The sequence below is a fragment of the Gekko japonicus genome, unplaced genomic scaffold, assembly GCF_001447785.1.
Source record: "Gekko japonicus isolate JY-2015 unplaced genomic scaffold, Gekko_japonicus_V1.1 scaffold627, whole genome shotgun sequence".
In the NCBI taxonomy this organism is placed as follows: domain Eukaryota; kingdom Metazoa; phylum Chordata; class Lepidosauria; order Squamata; family Gekkonidae; genus Gekko; species Gekko japonicus.
This window is the reverse complement of record NW_015173142.1, coordinates 93,554-112,781: the sequence shown is the minus strand read 5'-3', so window position 1 is coordinate 112,781 and position 19,228 is coordinate 93,554. Positions and strand designations below refer to the sequence as shown.

The 19,228-nt window shown below is 44.1% G+C and overlaps 1 protein-coding gene across 1 annotated transcript in view; it reads right to left on the bottom strand.

Annotated features, from left to right (window-relative positions):
* LOC107119719 (adhesion G protein-coupled receptor B3-like) overlaps window positions 1–19,228 on the bottom strand; it is a 253,366-nt gene that overhangs the window by 184,461 nt on the left and 49,677 nt on the right. Inside the window, exon 2 of the mRNA XM_015422291.1 lies at window positions 851–977. Within this exon, the coding sequence (XP_015277777.1) occupies window positions 851–977 (127 nt within the window). The remainder of the gene's footprint in view (window positions 1–850; window positions 978–19,228) is intronic.

Below are 19,228 nucleotides of genomic sequence, written 5' to 3'. Positions count from 1 at the left end.
AAAAAATACAGCAATTCTAAGGATTAATAAGAGATGAAAAATAAATGACCTTGAGGCAAAAAAATGCTTCCTTCAAACACAAGCCCTCTTGCCAGGCTTTTGGTGGTAAAATATACATGGCATTGCTAATGCTAATAAAAAATTAGACCTAGAAGTTTGCAGTGATTTCAGTAGGACACCACTTGATTTAGCACTATGCTACTGAAAAGCTTCACAGCTCCACTTTAAATTATATTTTATCAAGACATGATTTGTCATCCAGGCAAGACAAAACATATCCTACCCTGTTTTTCATGTTTATTGCAGCCAAACCTTTCTTATTTACTACTAAAAGAATCTCTGGCAATATACTTAAAATACTTTCAAATCCCAATCTAGAGATACTTTCCATTTTGTTTCTCACTAGCTGTCAACAGACAGCACAGAGTCCCTGTGCTGAATATGCTCAATGCAGAACTGCAGTCTTTTTAACTAGAGTAGCTAGGTTTCTCCATCTAATAGCAACAATGAAAAACCTTGCACATTCCCCTTAAAGGGGGGAGGGGTACTAAAGGAATAATGATTAAGTAGGAAATTCTTTCAGCATATTACAGTTGCTAAGTTTTCATTGTGAAAACAGGAGCTGATAAACCATGGAATTAATTATATATCTAAAAATCTGTAATTCATTCCCATGAGCTAGGAGCCACTGACAGAGATGATAGAACAGCCAGTCATTTCTCAACCTGCAAGGTTTATACATTTCCTTCCTCAAGGCATACATCTGAAATATTTCTGGGGTTAATGATGTACACATAAAAATTCTTCTAGCTTTTGCATTAGACTCAGACACCTCCCCCCCATCACTTACTATTTCTCTAGGTTGCTGAGCCAAAATGGCGAAGGTGGAGAGACGATCACATAAGCATTTTGTATGGGATGCATCGGTAAGCACAGTTTTACATCCCTGGGTGGACCAGGTTCCCAAAGAGTCGTTCCTGCAAGAGGAGAGAGAAAGAGAGAGAAAGGGGGGGAGAGAGAGAACGGGAGGAAGGGAGAGGGGAGATGGGGGGGAGAAAGAGAGAGACAGAGAGACGAGAAAGAGAAAATCGGGATAATTACGGCTGATGGTCAATTCCGTGAAGAGAAAATGCAGTTTAATTGAGAGCAGAGTCTAATGTGGTTCCCGGACAGAAGAGATCTACTTGTTGTTGAATAGGACTTAATTTAGATGCATCTCCAGCTGTACAGTAATGCAGCGGGGGAGGTGGGGGAAGAGGCGGCGAGGGAGGGGGGAAGGCAGCTCTACTGCGCGGTGAGCTGTCCAGAACTCTTGGTGCTGAAATCGCGACCAGCTCTCCGCCAGAGACAGAAACGGAAGCTTCGAGCGCTGCCCGCCGTTTCCTAACTGCTCAGGTCACCACCGCAAAAATTAATCGCAGGGGGAATAAAACAAAAGAGCCTTGTGGCTCCCCCCCCCCCGCCCCCCCCCCGCTCTCATAGCAGCTCTGCTTGGGTCTCGCTCCACGTTTTGTGAGGCCGTTACCTCTCTCTCTGTCTCTTGCTACCAGAGTGTGTGTGCGTGTGTGCGGGGGGGGGCGGGCGGGTGCGCGCGCGCGCGTTTAATTTAAATGCAGATGGCTCCGAAGTCTTTGTCTGATTAACACAGGTCGTCGTCCGCCCCCCCCCTCCACCCCGGTCTGCTGGCGATTTTTTTTAATGTTGTTGCTGGAGATATTTTGTTCCTCTTGTTGGTTTTAACGTTCAGCCTTGCGGATTTCACCCTGGAAACGGACAGCCGCCGACTATACCTACTCCAGCGCTCGCTCGCTCTCTTTATCTGTCATTCTCTCTTTCTCTCTCCCTCCGCTCAGCTCCAGCAGAGAGGTGGATTTCAGCACGGCACTACATCGCCAAAGAGACACAAGTTCGCCCTCCAGACATCACTCTGTCCAACTCACCCTTTCTTCCTCCTTCCCCTTCATTTTGGTAGTGGGGAAAGGTGTGTGTGTGTGTGTGTGCTGGGGGAGGGGGACAGACGGGAAGGGATCATTTGCCGGGGCTTTTCCATCACCAGCCCTTTCGTGAAAAAGCCTGGTTTGATTAGCCATTTGAAAGTACAAAAGCTCGTTCTCAAATTCTCCCCAGCAGAACAATAAAATGGTATGAACCCACGTTTTCTTTGTGCAAAGAAAAAGAGCAAAGGGGAGGGGGGGGGAAGAATAATCTTTCGTTTGATATGAACCAAGTGTGTGTGGGGGATGTTTCAAAGGAGAATCGCTCAGTTTCATCTAAATCAAGATTGTTATCACATATGTTGTGTTGCGAGTATTAGAATCAGATCTTTTATTTTCTCCCCCACCACGGCGTCGCACAGGCCCTCCCTACCTCCACCCCCCCACACACACACACCGCTTCATACTCATGTGTAGCCAAAGAAATCTATGCATCGAGATGGCAGGAACTCTGCCTCCCGCAACGCCACACACTGTCAATTTCACCCTAGGGCATTTTAAAGACTTTAAAGTCAGGGGAAAGATCACGGGAGGAGGGAGGGGAAAATAGTTTCACCTTCAAACACTGTACACTCTGAATCACCTACTCGATTTAGGATTCGTTTAACTGTATGAAGGGACTTTTTTTTGCACCGACCATAGCTTCAAAGTGCAAATCATGCTGCCCCACCTTGGATATATCCTGCACCCTATTCTCCCAATGCTCTGTAAGCTCAACATTTGCCATAACAGAGGTCTTCAAAGCCCTTTCATAGACAAAACAGAAAACTCCTGGGTGAAAAAAGGCCCCCAAAGCTATGATATATTTTTTTTTAAAAAAACCCTCCTTCAGTAGAGCCCAAAGTCTCTCTCTTTCACTCACTGGCGGGAGCGCGCGCACACACACTTCCTTTACATGAGAAAAAAAGATCAGAAATGTACCTGCTACTGATTAACCTCACAAATTTATTTGATTAGTTCTCCTGAATCTTGTCTTATTGTGACACACGGCTCAAGCCAAATGAAATACATTTATCAGAAGTGATTAAATATTAAAGAGGGTAGCTCAAAGGAAGCTGATGGGGCTTAACACAGAAAGGCTCTGTTATGCATTCTGAGACACACTTAATGCGCTCAGGGGTTGACTGGCCATGGGAATGACTGGGCAGCTGCTGGATGGGTGGGTTGTCTGAAAGCTGTCATTTCCAGGACATAATTAGTGCAGCTGGGATGGATTACATGATTGCTGCCATACAGAAGCACAAGCCTTCTTTTGCTCCTCAACTGCACCACAGGCATGCGAGTCCTGGGTGTGCAGTGCATTACAGGCAGCAGGGCAGCAGGAAGTGGATAATGGAAGCAAGCTGTTTTTGCTTCCTACCTGCAAAGAAAATGTAACCTGTTCTGCAAACCAGCTTGCAAATCAGTCAGACTTAACTAAGGGAATGCCATTAACCATAACACAAAGAACTCCTTTCAGCACATATGACATCTTTCTCTGCCTCTGCCATGATGCAGTGGAGACCCTTTCTGCCATTCCCCTAAGTTTTGGAGATGGCTTGTCTGATGGCACAGAGTCACTTCAGAAAACGGAAGGTCAAGAAATCATTCTGCCTGCATTAAATTTACCATGCAGGTTTTTGGATAAAAGCCTCTGGTTTCAACCGAGTGAAGGGCCTAATAAGTTCTTTTTGTGGCTTGGCAAAGTCACACTCTGTGGATGGAAATCTCATTTGTCTCCAGAACTGGCTCTGGGGGATCCAACTCTTTCTCTCATTGACAGTATGTACAAGTATCAGATCACATAGGTTGCCTGGACCTTGAAGTTCTTTCCCACTAGAGGCCTGAACGAAGGTATGGCATTAGCCCAACCCTATGTTAGATTTCTGATGGAACATAAAAGACAACAACAAGGAAGCAGCTTTACATTGACAGCCACATTGCAATGGTAACATACAAACTGGGCCCCAATCATCTTAAATAATATGCTCTTGCCACTTGCTATTTATTTATGAAGAGGGTACATGCCAGATATTGGCCTGGATTTCCTGGTAATTTCTGCTGGCAGAATGGGTTTCCATTAGCAGAGTGACTTCCTTCCCTTCCTGTTCCTGCTGCAAAAGCTGCTCCTGGGGGGCATTGGACCCCCCCCGTTCAGCTTGCAGGGAGAGTTAGAGGTTTGCAGCAGGAGGAGGGAGTAGGGGAAAATCTCTTTATAGAGCGCCTTCAATGGATCCAAGCCATAGATGAGATGCTGTTCTGGCCCACAGGATTGACAAATGCAATGAAATGTTAATTATTTATATAGCATTTCCATATATGTATATATTCCACATATATAGGCAAGATAACCCAATATAAAAACAAGCATTATCCTGATATTACAAAGTAGGGGGAAGAGGGGAGAGACTGAGAATCTACTTGTTATATTAGTGGATGAACCACCAGCTGCGTGGCAAATGTTTCAGCCCTTCATCACTGCATTTCAGTTAACCACACAGCCTGGAGCCCAAAGTCCAGGGTTCCCAGGTTATCTTAACAAGTATGCATTCAACTAAATTGTAATATAGATTTCCAAACTGTTGCCTCAACAGAGATCAACAACACAGAAGTGAACAAACAGACTAGAAGCTATCCAGAATTTAAATGGTGCAAATCAGGAGACCTTCCTTCCACTGGTATGCCTGGGTTTTTTCTATTGCAATGTTATTAAATGAGCCAATCATATTAGTTTTGCATGAGTGCTATTATGCACCTAGAACTGATAGTGCACTGTGAAAGTCCTATCAAATGAACAGGGGATGCCCAGCAGCAGCTTTGGGAAGATTGTACATGCTGTTGTTTCCTGACTGTAGAGTCCTAACACATTCTTGATAAGATCTTTATCTCTTAAAGAATAGCAATGAAAATGACTGTGCTTTTAGTCCACGGTTTCATTCTACACACAGGCAAATTGTGCTGACTGGAAGCATCCAGCACAGCTAAAATATTAAAACAACAACAGAAAAACAAACGAACAATGGATCCAACCTATCCATGTATCAGTGGAAGGGATTTCTCAACATGCTCTCTCTCTCTTTTTCTCTCTATATGTTCCCTAACCCCTCCTCCAATTGCAGCCCCTTTGTCGCCCATGAAATCCACTCAGAAACAGCTTATTTTGAGAGAGGCTGTTTTGAGTTGGCCATGAAAGGAAACAACTTTGTTCTGTTTTGGATGTAAGCCAAGTCTATGAAAAGTGTGTGTGTGTGGGGGGGGACAGATATCCATGACATCCCCTTTATTTTGAGGTCACAAGCATGACATTGTTAAAAAAGAACACACACACACAAAAAAAACCTGCCCTGAATATCTTACTGGACAGTCTTTCCTTGCTTGCCTTTTGGGAATGTCTGATGTCAAGACTGACCCAGACTGGCATGGAGGGAACATACTGTCAACCATTCATCTTTCATAAATATTATTGTGAGTTCAGTGCTTAATCACTCTGAGCAGTTTGTCCTAAAGGGACGGGAAACTGGACCTATGGCAGAACACTATTAAGGGCTGGAGATGTTTACTCCAAGAAGGCTAGGATGCTCCCTCTTGGCTCTGTTCAAAAACCCATAAGGGCTTGAGGAAGATGACACCTGAGGAATGTGTGTGTGCCTGCTTTTGTATGAAGACACAGCAATTGTGAGTTGAAAAAGAGACAGTCTGACAGATGGCCAAAGCACCACTGGGATGTGGGATCTCTCTTTCCAAGGATCTGATGAGGGGTTACTCTGTAGGGAGTCTCTCTGACTCAGGTTCAAATCCTCACTCTGCCATGGAGGCTCTGTGGGTAATTTTGGGCTAATTACATTATCTCAGCTTAACCTACCTCATATATCAAGATGGGTAGCCATGTTAGTCTGTCTGTAGCAGTAGAAAAGAGCAAGAGTCCAGTAGCGCCTTAAAGACTAACAACATTTGTGGCAGGGTATAAACTTTCACGAGTCACTGCTCACTTCTTCAGATATTTGAAGAAGTGAGCAGTGACTCACGAAAGCTCATACCCTGCCACAAATGCTGTTAGTCTTTAATGTGCTTCTGAGTTCTCACTCTTTTCTACTGCTTCCCCATAGAGTTGTTGTTGTGAGGACATAATGGGGGAGAAAAGAATGCTGTTGCCAGCTGCTTTGGATCCTCACTGGGAAGAAAAGTGAAGTATATAAAAATTAAATACCTAAATACATTTTTAAATAAAGCAAAGAGTCCAAAATGCCGTAAATCTTCAGTGCTCTCTTGTCCAAAGTGTAGTAGATTTTCAATCCTGACACTAAATGTATGTGCAGATGACTTGCCTTTACAGACTCCAATAAACTTTACTCTTTTGGAAACTCCATGTTCACGCCTTCTCAACTCAGAGGGGCAGTGGTAACACGGCACCAGGCAAAGGAGGGGGTTGGAGAAAAGGCCGTGGGCTGCTAAATTTGTACAGGCATTTTCAAAGACTGGCCAGGAGGAGGTGGCCAATGATGCGGACATCCAGCAGGGTTCTAATGGTTGCTGGTATGGTTAGGGCAGTTGTTTGTGCTGAAAACCCTGCATGGAGAGGTTTTACACCATGGGTATGAATCTAAGCTAGCTGGACATTATGGCTATCTAAAAACTCTCCAACTGTTACAACATCAATTCTGGTGGCTGCACGAGGAGGACATCTCTGAGTACGTGGGGTCATGTCAAACCTGCCTAATGAGTAAAAAACGACCAGGTAACCTGCCGCCCCGGGACCTTGTGGCTCTTAGAGATGCCCAACCGACCCAGGGAGGTAATTTCCACGGACTTTATAACAGACCTCCGTCCCAGTAAGGGAAAGACTGTAATCTGGGTAGTGGTGGATTTGTTTTCTAAGCAAGCTCACTTCATACCGTGCAAGCAACTGCCTACTGCCAAGTTGGCTAAAATGTTTATGCAGCACATTGTACAGTTACATTCAGTGCCGGCTAGGATCATATCCGACCATGGGAGCCAGTTCGTTGCCAACTGTTGGCGGGAGCTCCTGCAAGTCCTAGGAATTGAGTGTGGACTCAGTAGCGCTTACTACCCAGAGACTGACGGGCAGACCGAACATGTTAACCAAATTGTTGAACAGTTTTTATGCTTTACTAACTACCAACAGGAAGATTGGGTGGACTTGCTCCCATATGCTGAATATAGTTATAATAATGCCACACACTCCTCCACTGGAGTACCTTCCTTTAAAGCATTACATGGTTATGAGGGGGCACCCCTTCCTATGGTGGAAATTTGTGGCACCCTTGACCTCCAGATCCTCCTCTGATTCTGGATGGTGAACCACATCAAGAGGTTTCACAAATCTTGAACTCCAAGATCTGGAAAAATAAAGTGTTTTATTTGATTCGCTGGAAAGAGGAGGAGGAGATTGGATTTATGCCCCGCCCTTCACTACCCAAAGGTGTCTCAGAGCGACTTACAAACTCCTTTCCCTTCCCCTCCCCACAACAGACACCCTGTGAGGTAGGTGGGGCTGAGAGAACTCTTGACAGAAACTGCTCTTTTTCAAGAACAGCTGTGCCAGAGTTATGGCTTGCTCAAGGTCATCCAGCCAGGTGCAAGTGGAGGAATGGGGAATCAAACCCAGTTCTCCCAGATTAGAGTCCGCACACGATTAGAGTTCGCACACTTAACCACTTTGATCCGTCACATGACGAGTGAGTGGAGGAATGTCATGTTAATGCTCCTAACGATTAGAGTTCGCGCACTTAACCACTTTGATCCGTTGCATGAGTGGGTGGAGGAATGTCATGTTAATGCTCCTAAGTTACTGGGTACCTTTCATAAATTGTACCCTGAAAAACCTGGGGGGAAGGCTTGGGGGGGGCAAAATGTCAACTATGCAGCTGCTATGGTTGGGATGGAGGGATGCTTGCTGCTGGATGAATTACGCTTGGCTTGGAATGTTATGTTTCATTCTCCCTCTTCTTTATTGCCCTGTAGTCTGAGACTGTGACCTTGGTACCCTGTTGCTCTATTCTCTGGGAATGTATAGCCGGTTAGCTTAGATGGGCTTTTGCTTTTATTCTGATTTGCCCAAGACCATCCCCTGACGTTTTGAATCAAGTATATCTTTTGGCGACATGTGCTTATTTTCAATCCTGACACTAAATGTATGTGCAGATGACTTGCCTATACAGACTCCAATAAACGTTACTCTTTTGGAAAGAAAGTTGTGGGGAACTGATTGCTGCAGGACTCTGACAATTCTGCATTTGGTGAATGGAATAAAACATCGTGGCATGACTAGCAGTTTAAAAAAGAAGAATATGACTTGTGGAAACTTTTAGAAAACAACATTAGACATACATGATGTACTTTTGGAAAACATTACTTGACAGACAATCACAATGTATTTAAAAACATAATTTGTTAAATTATATACATTTCTCAAAGTAACTATTACAGTTATAAATAAATACATTTTACTGTAAGAGTAAAATCTTTAGAGCAAACCTAGATGTTGATAGCTCAAATACACATTATTCCACATGTCCCTATATCTATGCTGTTTGATCTATTTTAGACTCTTTCCAATTGATTTTGAAGTTACACATTTAAAAACAAAGACTGCTATATTTTGATTACCTACCTCAATGCATATCCGTGGTTTCCACTCACTGAGGGATAAGGGATCTGAGTTCTTACAAGATAACATATCTTCATGTAATGAGATGAACTCCCCTCCCCATTGCCTTCTGCTCTACCTGAGTTGTGATCAGCCCCGTAGCCAGAAAATTTTCGTGTGTGGGGGGCAAGTGATGTAGCCACGATGTGCCTACATCACTTCTGACATGCCCGGAAGTGATGTTGGCACGTGGGGGAGTGATGTCAGGTTTTCCTTGCTGCTTACTCTTGACGAGTAAGAGGAGCGGCACTGCAGTAGGCCACTCTCTATGCCTCTTGTGGAGAGAGAGAGATAATACTATTGGGAGGCACAGCCTGCCTTTTTGCTGAGTGCCTGAAACTGAAGGATCCCTGCCTACACAGATTCAGCACCAGATGGGTGGGCCATGGGCACCACATTGGGTGAAGGAGGAAGGAGAGTGGTGGTGAAGGAGAAGCCCGGCCTCCTCTGGTGTGGAGCAGGCAGGCAGGTGGTGGCCACGTCTCCCAATAGTATTATCTCACTACCAATCTCTCCACAAGAGGCATAGTGAATGGGCCACCCCAGCACCACACTGTGCTTGCTGCTGGCATCATGTGATCCAGGGTGGCTGGGCTGGTGCATTCTCTATGCCTCTTGTGGAGAGACTGGTAGTAAGTTTATACTATTGGGAGCCACCGTCACTTGCCTGCTCTGTGCCTGAAACCAAAGGATCCCCACCCTGGGAGATCTGGCATCCTTCCAGGACAGGGAACATATGTGAGGGGGCATTGCCCCTCTGTGCCCCCATGGCTATGGGCCTGGTTGCTATGACGGAATGTAAGATTCTGACTAGCCCTGCAGCCAAACAGAGCAGCCCACCAAATAATGAAGCACACAAAAGGGGGTTATATCAACCTGGCCTCATGTTGCACAAACTCAGAGCAAATAAATTGTTATTTAGGTACAGGGATCACTCATAAAAGGGCAGCTGGCCCAGCAAGGGAACACTTTGCATAAAGAGCTCAGTGTACAAAAAGTCTGTTGCTAACATTTGTCTAGTCAGAGCCCTTACAGATATTCGGCTTGAGGACAAAGGTTGCCAATGGAAACTGCTACTGCCTTCCCCCAAATAGAGATGCAAGAACAGTGCGTCCCACTCAGGTACCCCCTCACCCTACTGGCCATAATATGTTGCTATTGCATATTGCCTTAATGATCTTTCCTCTCTCAACAGCTATTAGTAGTAGTGTGCTCCCCATAATGGACACAGTGTAAACATGCATTGTATATCAATCAATCAATCAATTAAACCTTTATTGGCATATCGTATTAAAGCTGACAAGCAAGGAAATACAAAAGTCATATGCACTTAATAATACATTCCCTCCTCTTAGAAGCCAAAAACAGAGATTTGGCGACCATTTCCATAATTACTAAGGAGTGAGTAGAGAGTAAATAAGATATCTTCCATTCATCAGAATGATTTACTAGGTTTTCAACAAAGGCTCAAGATACAATGATCGAATATCAGAATAGAAGACACAGTGTAGAAGGATATGATCCAGACTCTTAATTTCATTGACACCACAAGGACATAATCTATCCACATAAGGAGTCTTAGAGAACCTACCACCCAGTACAGCTGAAGGTAGCACATTAAAGCGGCCTAACATAAAAGCTCTTCGATAAGGAGGAGTGGTTAAACAGAAAAAAATGTTCTGCAATAGACCCTTGAGGAGGAAACCCTACCATCAAGGGGGAACATCTACCTGAAGCCAGGCTGATCAGCTCTTGGCGTTCTATGTTGAGGAGTCTATTTAATCAAGCAAAAGGCTGCACTTTCTGACAAATGAAGAAGCTCTCTCATGTATTGTACAGAGAAGAACTGTGGCCCATCAAACCCAACATGCAGGTAAATTTCTCTCAGGTTCTGGTGAAGGCAAAGGGGAGCACATCCACCTTTGTTAGTGAACATCAGGCCCTCCTCCTTCAACCACTGCTACTGTCCGCCAAACACACATGACCTCTTTAACCTTGCAGGATCACAGCCTGACCAAATGTAGTAGTACAAACCAAAATTCCAGAGAGCATTGCAGGGCAGCTTCTCCTCCTCCTAGAGCGGGTGTCATCTTAGTGACTGTACTGCGTCTCTCAATAGGTGAATCTAAAAGATCAGGAAACTTGGGGGGGGGGGATTAGATGTGGGAACTGGGTGGCACCAGTCGCTCATTTACTTGCTTGGCACCAGGCGCAGAGTCCTTAGCCTCACATTACAGCCATCTGTTTATTGATTTTCTGGTTATTGGCATTTTAAATGTATATTGTGAGCTGCCTGCAGGATTTTTAAAAATTGTGATTCCAGGTCAAATAAGAAAAATAAATACTGTCTATCAGGGGTCATTTTGTAGAAAAAGAGGTGCAGGAGCTCATTAGCATAACTTATTTGCATATGCCACACTCCCTGACATCACCAGAAGTGTGTCAGAAGGCAACACCCACCGCTCAGGCTCCACTGGACTGTTTTGGATTGCTAGCTATTGGGGGGGGGAACGTGCAGATCTGTCCTCGCAGAGGAGGGAGAGCTTGTACCTGAATAGGTCTTAAAGGTGCCACTGGACTGTTTTGGACTTGGGGGGCCAGGGGGGAGGCTCTGCAACTTACTTGACTGCTTCTTGCTCTGACTGAGGGCTTCCGGGAGCAGGGGGGGGGCTTGTAGCACGTGCCCGCTCCCTGGCCTCTTTACTGCCGGAGCTCCGATCCTGTGCGCTCCTGCAGGAAATGACCCCTGCTGTCTATTGCGGCTACTACCCATTACTATTCTTCTTCCTGCAGTACAGATGAGCAAGAGTCCAGGAGCACCTTAAATACTAACAAAATATGTGGCAGGGTACGAGCTTTCATGGGTCACTGCTCACTTCTTCAGTGTTCCTCTTTGTTTCTCCTCTATGCAGGCAGCCAACAAAAACATATTAAGGCAATGCTGTCTTCCAGCCCTAGTGGATGAGACCTACAGCAAGATCAGACCTGCAGTGACCAGTGGGTATCCCAATTCATCTGCTCATGTGGACTCTTTTGTGCCACCAGAATCCCTGCTTTGCAGATCAGCGCCCTTTTGTAGCTATGCTTGTTATTCACCTCAGCTTGTAAACAACAATAACACCCATTTCTTCTGGATGGCTACATCTGGGAATACTGAGGATTCTCCAATCTCTGGCTTTGTTGCTACAGCAAAGGATAGGGGGAGAGGGTTCTAAGGGTTCATAGTCCCCCCTCCCTTATCACTTTTGGCATGATAAGCCATGCAGTTAGTCTGCATAAGGTGGAGAGTAATCAAATATACAGCTGATTAGCCTAAAGAGCATGGGGCAGGCACATCTCTATGAATGGGGCCTAAATAAAATGAATAGCATGTAAGGGATGTCAGTGGCCTATTTCCACTGACTGGTTATAATGCGTTCATGTACCTGTGTGTATTGGGAGGGGCATTGCCCAGTCTTCTCTGGTTGGCGCCTGAAGCCATGATTTGAACATGGGACCTCAGTGGCACTCAGCACCTGCTGTTCCACAGTGCTGGAATTTTTTCTACTGTTGCTTCCGTTCTGGTATATGTGGCTAGTTTCATCAGTATGACCAAGGATGGAGTCCAAAGGCCTCATGAGGTGTTCTTTCTTCTGTGTGCTCTTTTCACTGTTTGATGAGAAAGTTTCTCTGAAGCATGGCTTCTCAAGTTGCCTTCTCACACTGCCTTGTTCCAGGCTAAATGGGTATTTAACAAAGCATTTCACCTTAATTTCATCTTTCTTCATGACTGTATTTAATCCCCTTCTCCTACTTTTTCCTCAGTGTGGTATCGGGCAGATGGAAAGGTTAATCTCTGCAAAGGTGTAGTTATGTATTCCCATGTGGCTTGTGCTAGTCTTTCTGCCTTGCAAAAAAACAAAACAACAACAGCAAAACTTTCTTTTCCCAGAACATCCCACACTTTCTTGCATTCTTTGAACTTCCCTTGGTTCCTCTACTGGGTCACTGGCTCATGCTTATAATTCTGAGTTCACACCTTGATAGGAGCAATTCATCTTCAATCCTCTCAACTGGAGCAATCAGCCTCTACTAGACAGGCAGAGTGGCTGTCCCAAAAGGGATGCTCCTTGTAGAGAAGAAGAAGAAGAGATTGGATTTATACCCCGCCCTTCACTACCCAAAGGCGTCTCAGAGCAGCTTACAAACTCCTTTCCCTTCCCCTCCCCACAACAGACACCCCTGTGAGGTAGGTGGGGCTGAGAGAGCTCTGACAGAAACTGCTCTTTTTCAAGAACACCTCTGACAGAACTATGGCTTGCCCAAGGTCGCCCAGCCAGGTGCAAGTGGAGGAGTGGGGAATCAAACCCGGTTTTCCCAGATTAGAGTCCACGCACTTAACCACTATACCAAACTGGCTCTCTAGACTTGTAGACTAACAGGTATCAGCTTACCAGAATTAACCTATCCTTTCAGCATTGTATCATATAAAATGAGAGGTATCTGTTGCTATTTATGAAAAGAGATAAATAGGGACTTCCCTGTATAGAGCGTACCAAATGAAAATACCCCTTCACTTTCATATCAGGGCTACTTATTTATTACACGTTAATCCCATTTTTTTCTACATAGAGTGCAGGGCAGTCTACTTTCCCCTCCTCTCCCTAGTCTGTACTCACAAAAACCCTGTGAAACACATTAGGCTCAAAGATAATGATTGTCTGTCTGTCACACGCTGACCTTCAGAGCTGAGTGGAAATTTGAACCCATATCTCTGCAGTTGTACTCTGACATGCTAACCACTACATGATATTGCACTAGCACCGGTTGTCTTGATCTCAATATAGTCCCCAAACACATTTTTAAAGAGGGATGTCAGTGTTTCTTGCCTCTAGTGATACTTCTCCCAGATACTGCTACTTCTGTTCCCTCCTGGGTTTAGATTGAATTATAGTATAGCACACCTACTGATACTATTTATTTTACCTCTACCAAGGCAAAAATCACATATATTTCAGCTAATTGATTTGGCCCTTATGGCTGCACTCATACAAATACAAGACTACACTGGTTCAACTTCACTGGCCTGCTATAATGCCTAGAAAGAGTCATAGAAATGTATTTTGAAGATGGCGAAGTAAGATTTTGCAATACATATTTGTTTAAGGTTACCCTTCCATTTGGAATATCATGTGTGGAATGTCCTTCCTTTGATAATCTAACCCTTTTCATTGTGTGATGTACTAGGATGAATGATATATGCTGAGATATGATTTTAGGCAATTCATTAATCAATCATTATTGGCTCTGCTTCTGTGTGGTTTGCAGATTGTAACAAAAACTGACTGACTTCCATTTGGGCCTTTTCCCAGCACTGGATGGTCTATATTTTGTTACCCAGGCTTTAGCTGTGCTCTTGGACTCCCCTCCCCAAATCCTGCTCTTATTTCTATTTCACTGAAACTTAGGAATTTGACAGCCTGTCCTTACACCTATCAGCAACAAAGGAATGAGATAAAATAGGGTTAGGTTTAGAAAGTCATCCTTGGTGACTGTGCACTCCCTTGCTGCAAAGCCCCAGTACTGCACTCACCCAGCTCCACGCTTTCATTTTTTAGGTTTTTTTTAAAATGTCATTTACCTGCTGGCTTTGCATTCCCCTGATGTGCATTGCCAGCACCTGGAGGAATCATCCAACCCCATTTGGGACATACATTTTTGACTGAAAGGCATCTTTGCACAGCAAGAAGCATGTATAGAGAGAGCAGTGCCAGAGCTGATCACAGAATGGTGTTTAAGCCACACATTGTATGGCTTTGCAGCCACATTTCCCTTACTTTGCTACATACTGTATTTTGTAGGAACTGTGACATAGTCTCCCCAAACAGGATTCCAAAGTCTTGTTGAAATATATGGAGCAAATGTCATATTAACTGCTATGCTATTTTGTGCAATTAAAATAATTATTACTAAGAATGTGCCAGGGCACTACTGTCAAAACTATTCATGTAGCAATGCACTTATCACATAATGTACACCAATTATCACATTATTCTCCTCTGAGGACTTCTTGCCAATATGGGGGGGGGGGAAGAGAAAGGATTTGTTTATTACTGAATGGGATTGTTATTCCCTTACTCACACTGGTGACTCCTGATTCCAGATACTAATTATCTGAGTAATTGCACACCAGTGTGCTTACAGTCAGCTCTTATATGTGCTAAGGGCTAACTTTAAACAATTCAGGACAGCGGGGCCAGCTTTCTGCATAGTCTCAGATTTATGCATGGGAAGATTGACCACAACATTAAACCTGGCTCTTCACTTAGAGAAACAAAAAAGCCATCTTTGGATTTTGCATCACATACTGTTTGGTCAGCTGTTCTGTGTTCATAGGGAAGAAATATCTGGCCCTCTTGAGTGGAAAAAACAAAACAAAACATACTGCTATCTCCCTGTCTTTGGAAAGGGTAGACAAGGTGTTGTGTCTCAGAACAGCAGTTCCATCTCTTCACTCAGAAAGGCAACAAGCTCTTTGTTTCCCTTACCAGAAATAAGCCATGCAAGTCAGCATACTAGAAAGGACACATCCACAGCCTCATTTATTCCAAGTCCTGTTCTCTTTAAGCACACAGTACAGGCTTAGACCTGACGGCTCTAATTCAGAACCCAGTGAGGTATGCTTAAACCTGCCAAAAACGAAGCATGCCTAACTCTGTGTTGGATTGTGGCTGCTGGATTGATCCCCAAGCCCAACTTTAGAGAGAGTTCTGTATACATCCCAGGGGGACCAGCAGATAAGAAATATTCACTGCTATGTACCTAGCAAAGCATTTTAAACTCCCAAGTGGTTCAGTTGGTTAACATCTTTCTTTTGTTTCAGTCAAACAAAAGTATCAGAATATTTCAAAAGGACATGTATGAGAAAATTCATGTAAACACTCTTCTGTCTTTCAAATACGTACTGAGTTTGTACCATTTAGATTAGGATCTGAAGATCAAACCAGTCATATTTGCAGTTAGAATATTCTCACTTGAGTACCGAGGAGGATTTGAGCATTTTAGTAAATGTGACTAAATGTTTCTTCCGCCCCTGAATGGATATGTATCATTGCCACAAATAAATAAAAAAACCTGATATTCTCTTGCTGATCTCTAAATCAAAAATTAATCCCATTTAAATATTATTTTTGCAAAACAAACGTGCATCTGGGCTAGAAACCAATTTTTAACCCAATGAGACTTGAAGCTGCTCAGAAAATAAACCCTGGAAAAAATCCCTACATAGTGTTTTTCACAATAACACTAAAGTAATGAGCATATGCTGCTTAGGGATGCCAGCCTCCAGACTACAGGGATCAGTTCCCATGGAGAAAATGGCTGCTTGGGAGGGTAGACTCCCTCCCTGTCTCTGTCCTCCTCAGACTTCAACCCCAAATCTCCAGGAGTTTCCCAACCTAGGTCTAGTAGCCATATGGTCCAACCTAGATCTAGTAGCCCTATGGCTAGGGGAGACATGACAACCCTACGTAGCCCTGCAACAATCCCTAATCAGCCACATCAGCTTTCCTACCTTCTATTTGTATGGCAATGACAGATTCCCACCCCATCCCCCACTTGTACACATTTTATGAAATGCAGATTTGGTACAGAATGTGTGTGGGGTACTGGAAAGGAAGATTCCACCTGACAGTTTATCAGCTGTATGGCAACAAATGAGACCTAAAAGCTGTTTTCCGGATTTCTGAGTTAGACCCTGGGGGCACACAAAAAGACACAGATGGCCACATATAAGTTAGGGTTGCCAGCACCCATGTGGGAGCAGAGGATCCCCCAATTTTGCAAGCTCCTGCCCACTGCTGGCTAGCTGGCAGGACCTGGCATGATGCCCCTAGTATGATGATTGCACACAGAAGTGATGAGGATGTGGTGCGGCGATGATCTGGTATTTTGGGCAAAACTTCCACATGATGTCATCATGTTGAGGACATCCCCCCACCTCCCCCCAGTACCGGAAAGCTCCCTCCTACTCCCCACAGGCAAGAGCGCAGGACCTGGCAACCCTAATATAAATCCACAAGTCTCATGACCCAGTTTTGGTCTGTAGCAGTGGAATTTAATGGGGACTCACAGTCACAATTCTTAGAATAAAGGAAACCTTATAAAATGAGTAGAAGAGAACAGAGGACACAGAAGGCTAGTTGCAGGCCACATCATTTTCATGGCAGACTAGAATCCCCAATGCAATCCTAAGTGTGCAAGTATCAGCCCTTCATCAGTTTCTTAGACTAGAAAGACACCATCTGATTGTAAGAAATGTAAACATGAAGAAGAGAAGCTAAGTTTTAGGTCAGAATAGGAAGAAATTTTTGCATTCATTTGTGCATGTAATGGACACCATAAAATGCACATTTAAAGACTGTGACTTTGCAACTCTCAAACTTCTGAGGCTTGAAGGGCAAGTAACTTTGTCCATAGTAGCCCTGTTCAGCAACTCTCAAACTTCTGAAGGCTTGAAGGGCCAGTAACTTTGTCCATAGTAGCCCTGTTCAAAAGTTACAGTGAACACATGTACAATCTGTGTAAAGTATACTTTTGATTTTTTTTAGAAAAAGTGCATTGAGTAATTCTCATGTTAGTTTCAATACATGTATAGCTGAATGTGTGAAACAAAGCTCTAGATTAAATTTTAAACTGAACACGTGTTGGCTCTTTCTTATAAACGTATGTATCCACATACATACAGGATGTATGAGCACTCGCTGTAACACATGAACAGGGTTTTAGTGAGAGATTAAAGCATATTATAGAGTACTACATCTACACTATGATTACAATGCTGTGCACCTCCCAGTTGCTTACATTTACTGAAAAGAAGGGGATTTGAATCCCAGTGTTAAATCCTGGGTGATCTCGAATATGTGCCTTAAAACATTTTGATCTTGATTCTCAAACTAGTGCAGTCCAATTGTTTAATAAAAATATGTTGAGACAGGATCTGTGTAACCTCATTTTTATAAATTCACTTTAAATTTAGTAGGATTTCAGTCCTGAGATGCTTTACCTTTGATCAGCCAATGATATGCTGTCATTTTCCCCCATGATGTATTATAGTTCCCAGGCATGTGGCACCTTTTTAAAGTGCTTATTGACAGAGGCCTAAAATAGTAACATCAAGATCTCTTCCTGGAAATTAACAGTGGTGAGTTTGCCAATGACTGTAGGAAGACTTGCTGCTGCTATTAATCCCCCCCCCCCATGACAAGGGTATTAAAATCCTACAAAGCTATAAAATTTGGCAGCGTATGCAAACTACCACTCTTTTACACATGGCAAAATATGGAGGAGGAATAAATTATGAATGTGCATCTGCAATACGTTGATGACAGAAAAGATAATACATGTTATTTCCTCCTTTATGACATCCTTTATATAAGCAGGGTCTGTAGGTAGGGTTGCAAGCTCCTCCCTGGCCACCAGCAGGGGATTGGGGGGTAGGGTTGTTAGATCCATAAGAACATAAGAGATGCCAATGTTGGATCAGGCCAAAGGCCCATCCAGTCCAACACTCTGTATCACACAGTGGCCAGAAATACCAGTGCCATCAGGAGGTCCACCAGTGGGGCCAGGGCATCAGAAGCCCTCCCACTGTTGACCCCCCCAAGCACCAAGATGACAGAGCATCACTTGCCCCAGAGCCCCTATCTATACCTTGTGGCTAATAGCCACTGATGGACCTCTGCTCCATATGCTTATCTAATTCCATTTTGAAGCCGTCCATGCTTGTAGCCGCCACCACTTCCTGTGGCAGTGAATTCCAAGTGTTAATCACTCTTTGGGTGAAGAAGTACTTCCTTTTATCCGTTCTAATCCGACTGCTCAGCAATTTCATGGAGTGCCCACGAGTTCATGTATTGTGAGAAAGGGAGAAAAGTACCTCTTTCTCTACCTGCTCTTTCCCATGCATAATCTTATAAACCTCAATCATGTCACCCCTCAGTCGTCGTTTCTCCAAGCTAAAGAGCCCTAAGCGCCTTAACCGTTCCTCATAGGGAAAGTGTTCCAACCCCTTTATCATTCGAGTTGCCCTTTTCTGCACTTTTCCCAAAGCTATAATATCCTTTTTAAGGTGTGGTGACCAGAACTGCACACAGTATTCCAAATGAGGTCGCACCATTGATATAATCCTATTGGTTGCATTTATCGAGACCGTGCAATCCTACTAGAGTCTCTGTGAGAGGGGCAGGCTCTAAAGTGAATAAATTGACCTGCAAACCACTTTCCCAGCTCCTATGATCCCTGTAGAAGTCTGAGATCCATTTTTCATGCTTACCAAGAGAAAAGAAACGTGACCTATCACAATTTTGGACTCCTGAGAAGCCATGTTGCTGCTCACATTCACCTTCTTGCCTATAGAACAGCCCTCCCCGCCCCCAATGTGGCATCCATGGCTACAGTGGTGCCTGCTGACACCTATCCTGGGACCCACCCAGTGTGTTTAGAAAGTGGGCGGGGTCAGATAGGGCTTTTGCCCAGCGAGGCTTCTGATTGGCCACTGGAGATTCAATGAACTGTGCAGATTCTTTAAAATGTTGCTCTGGCAGCAGCT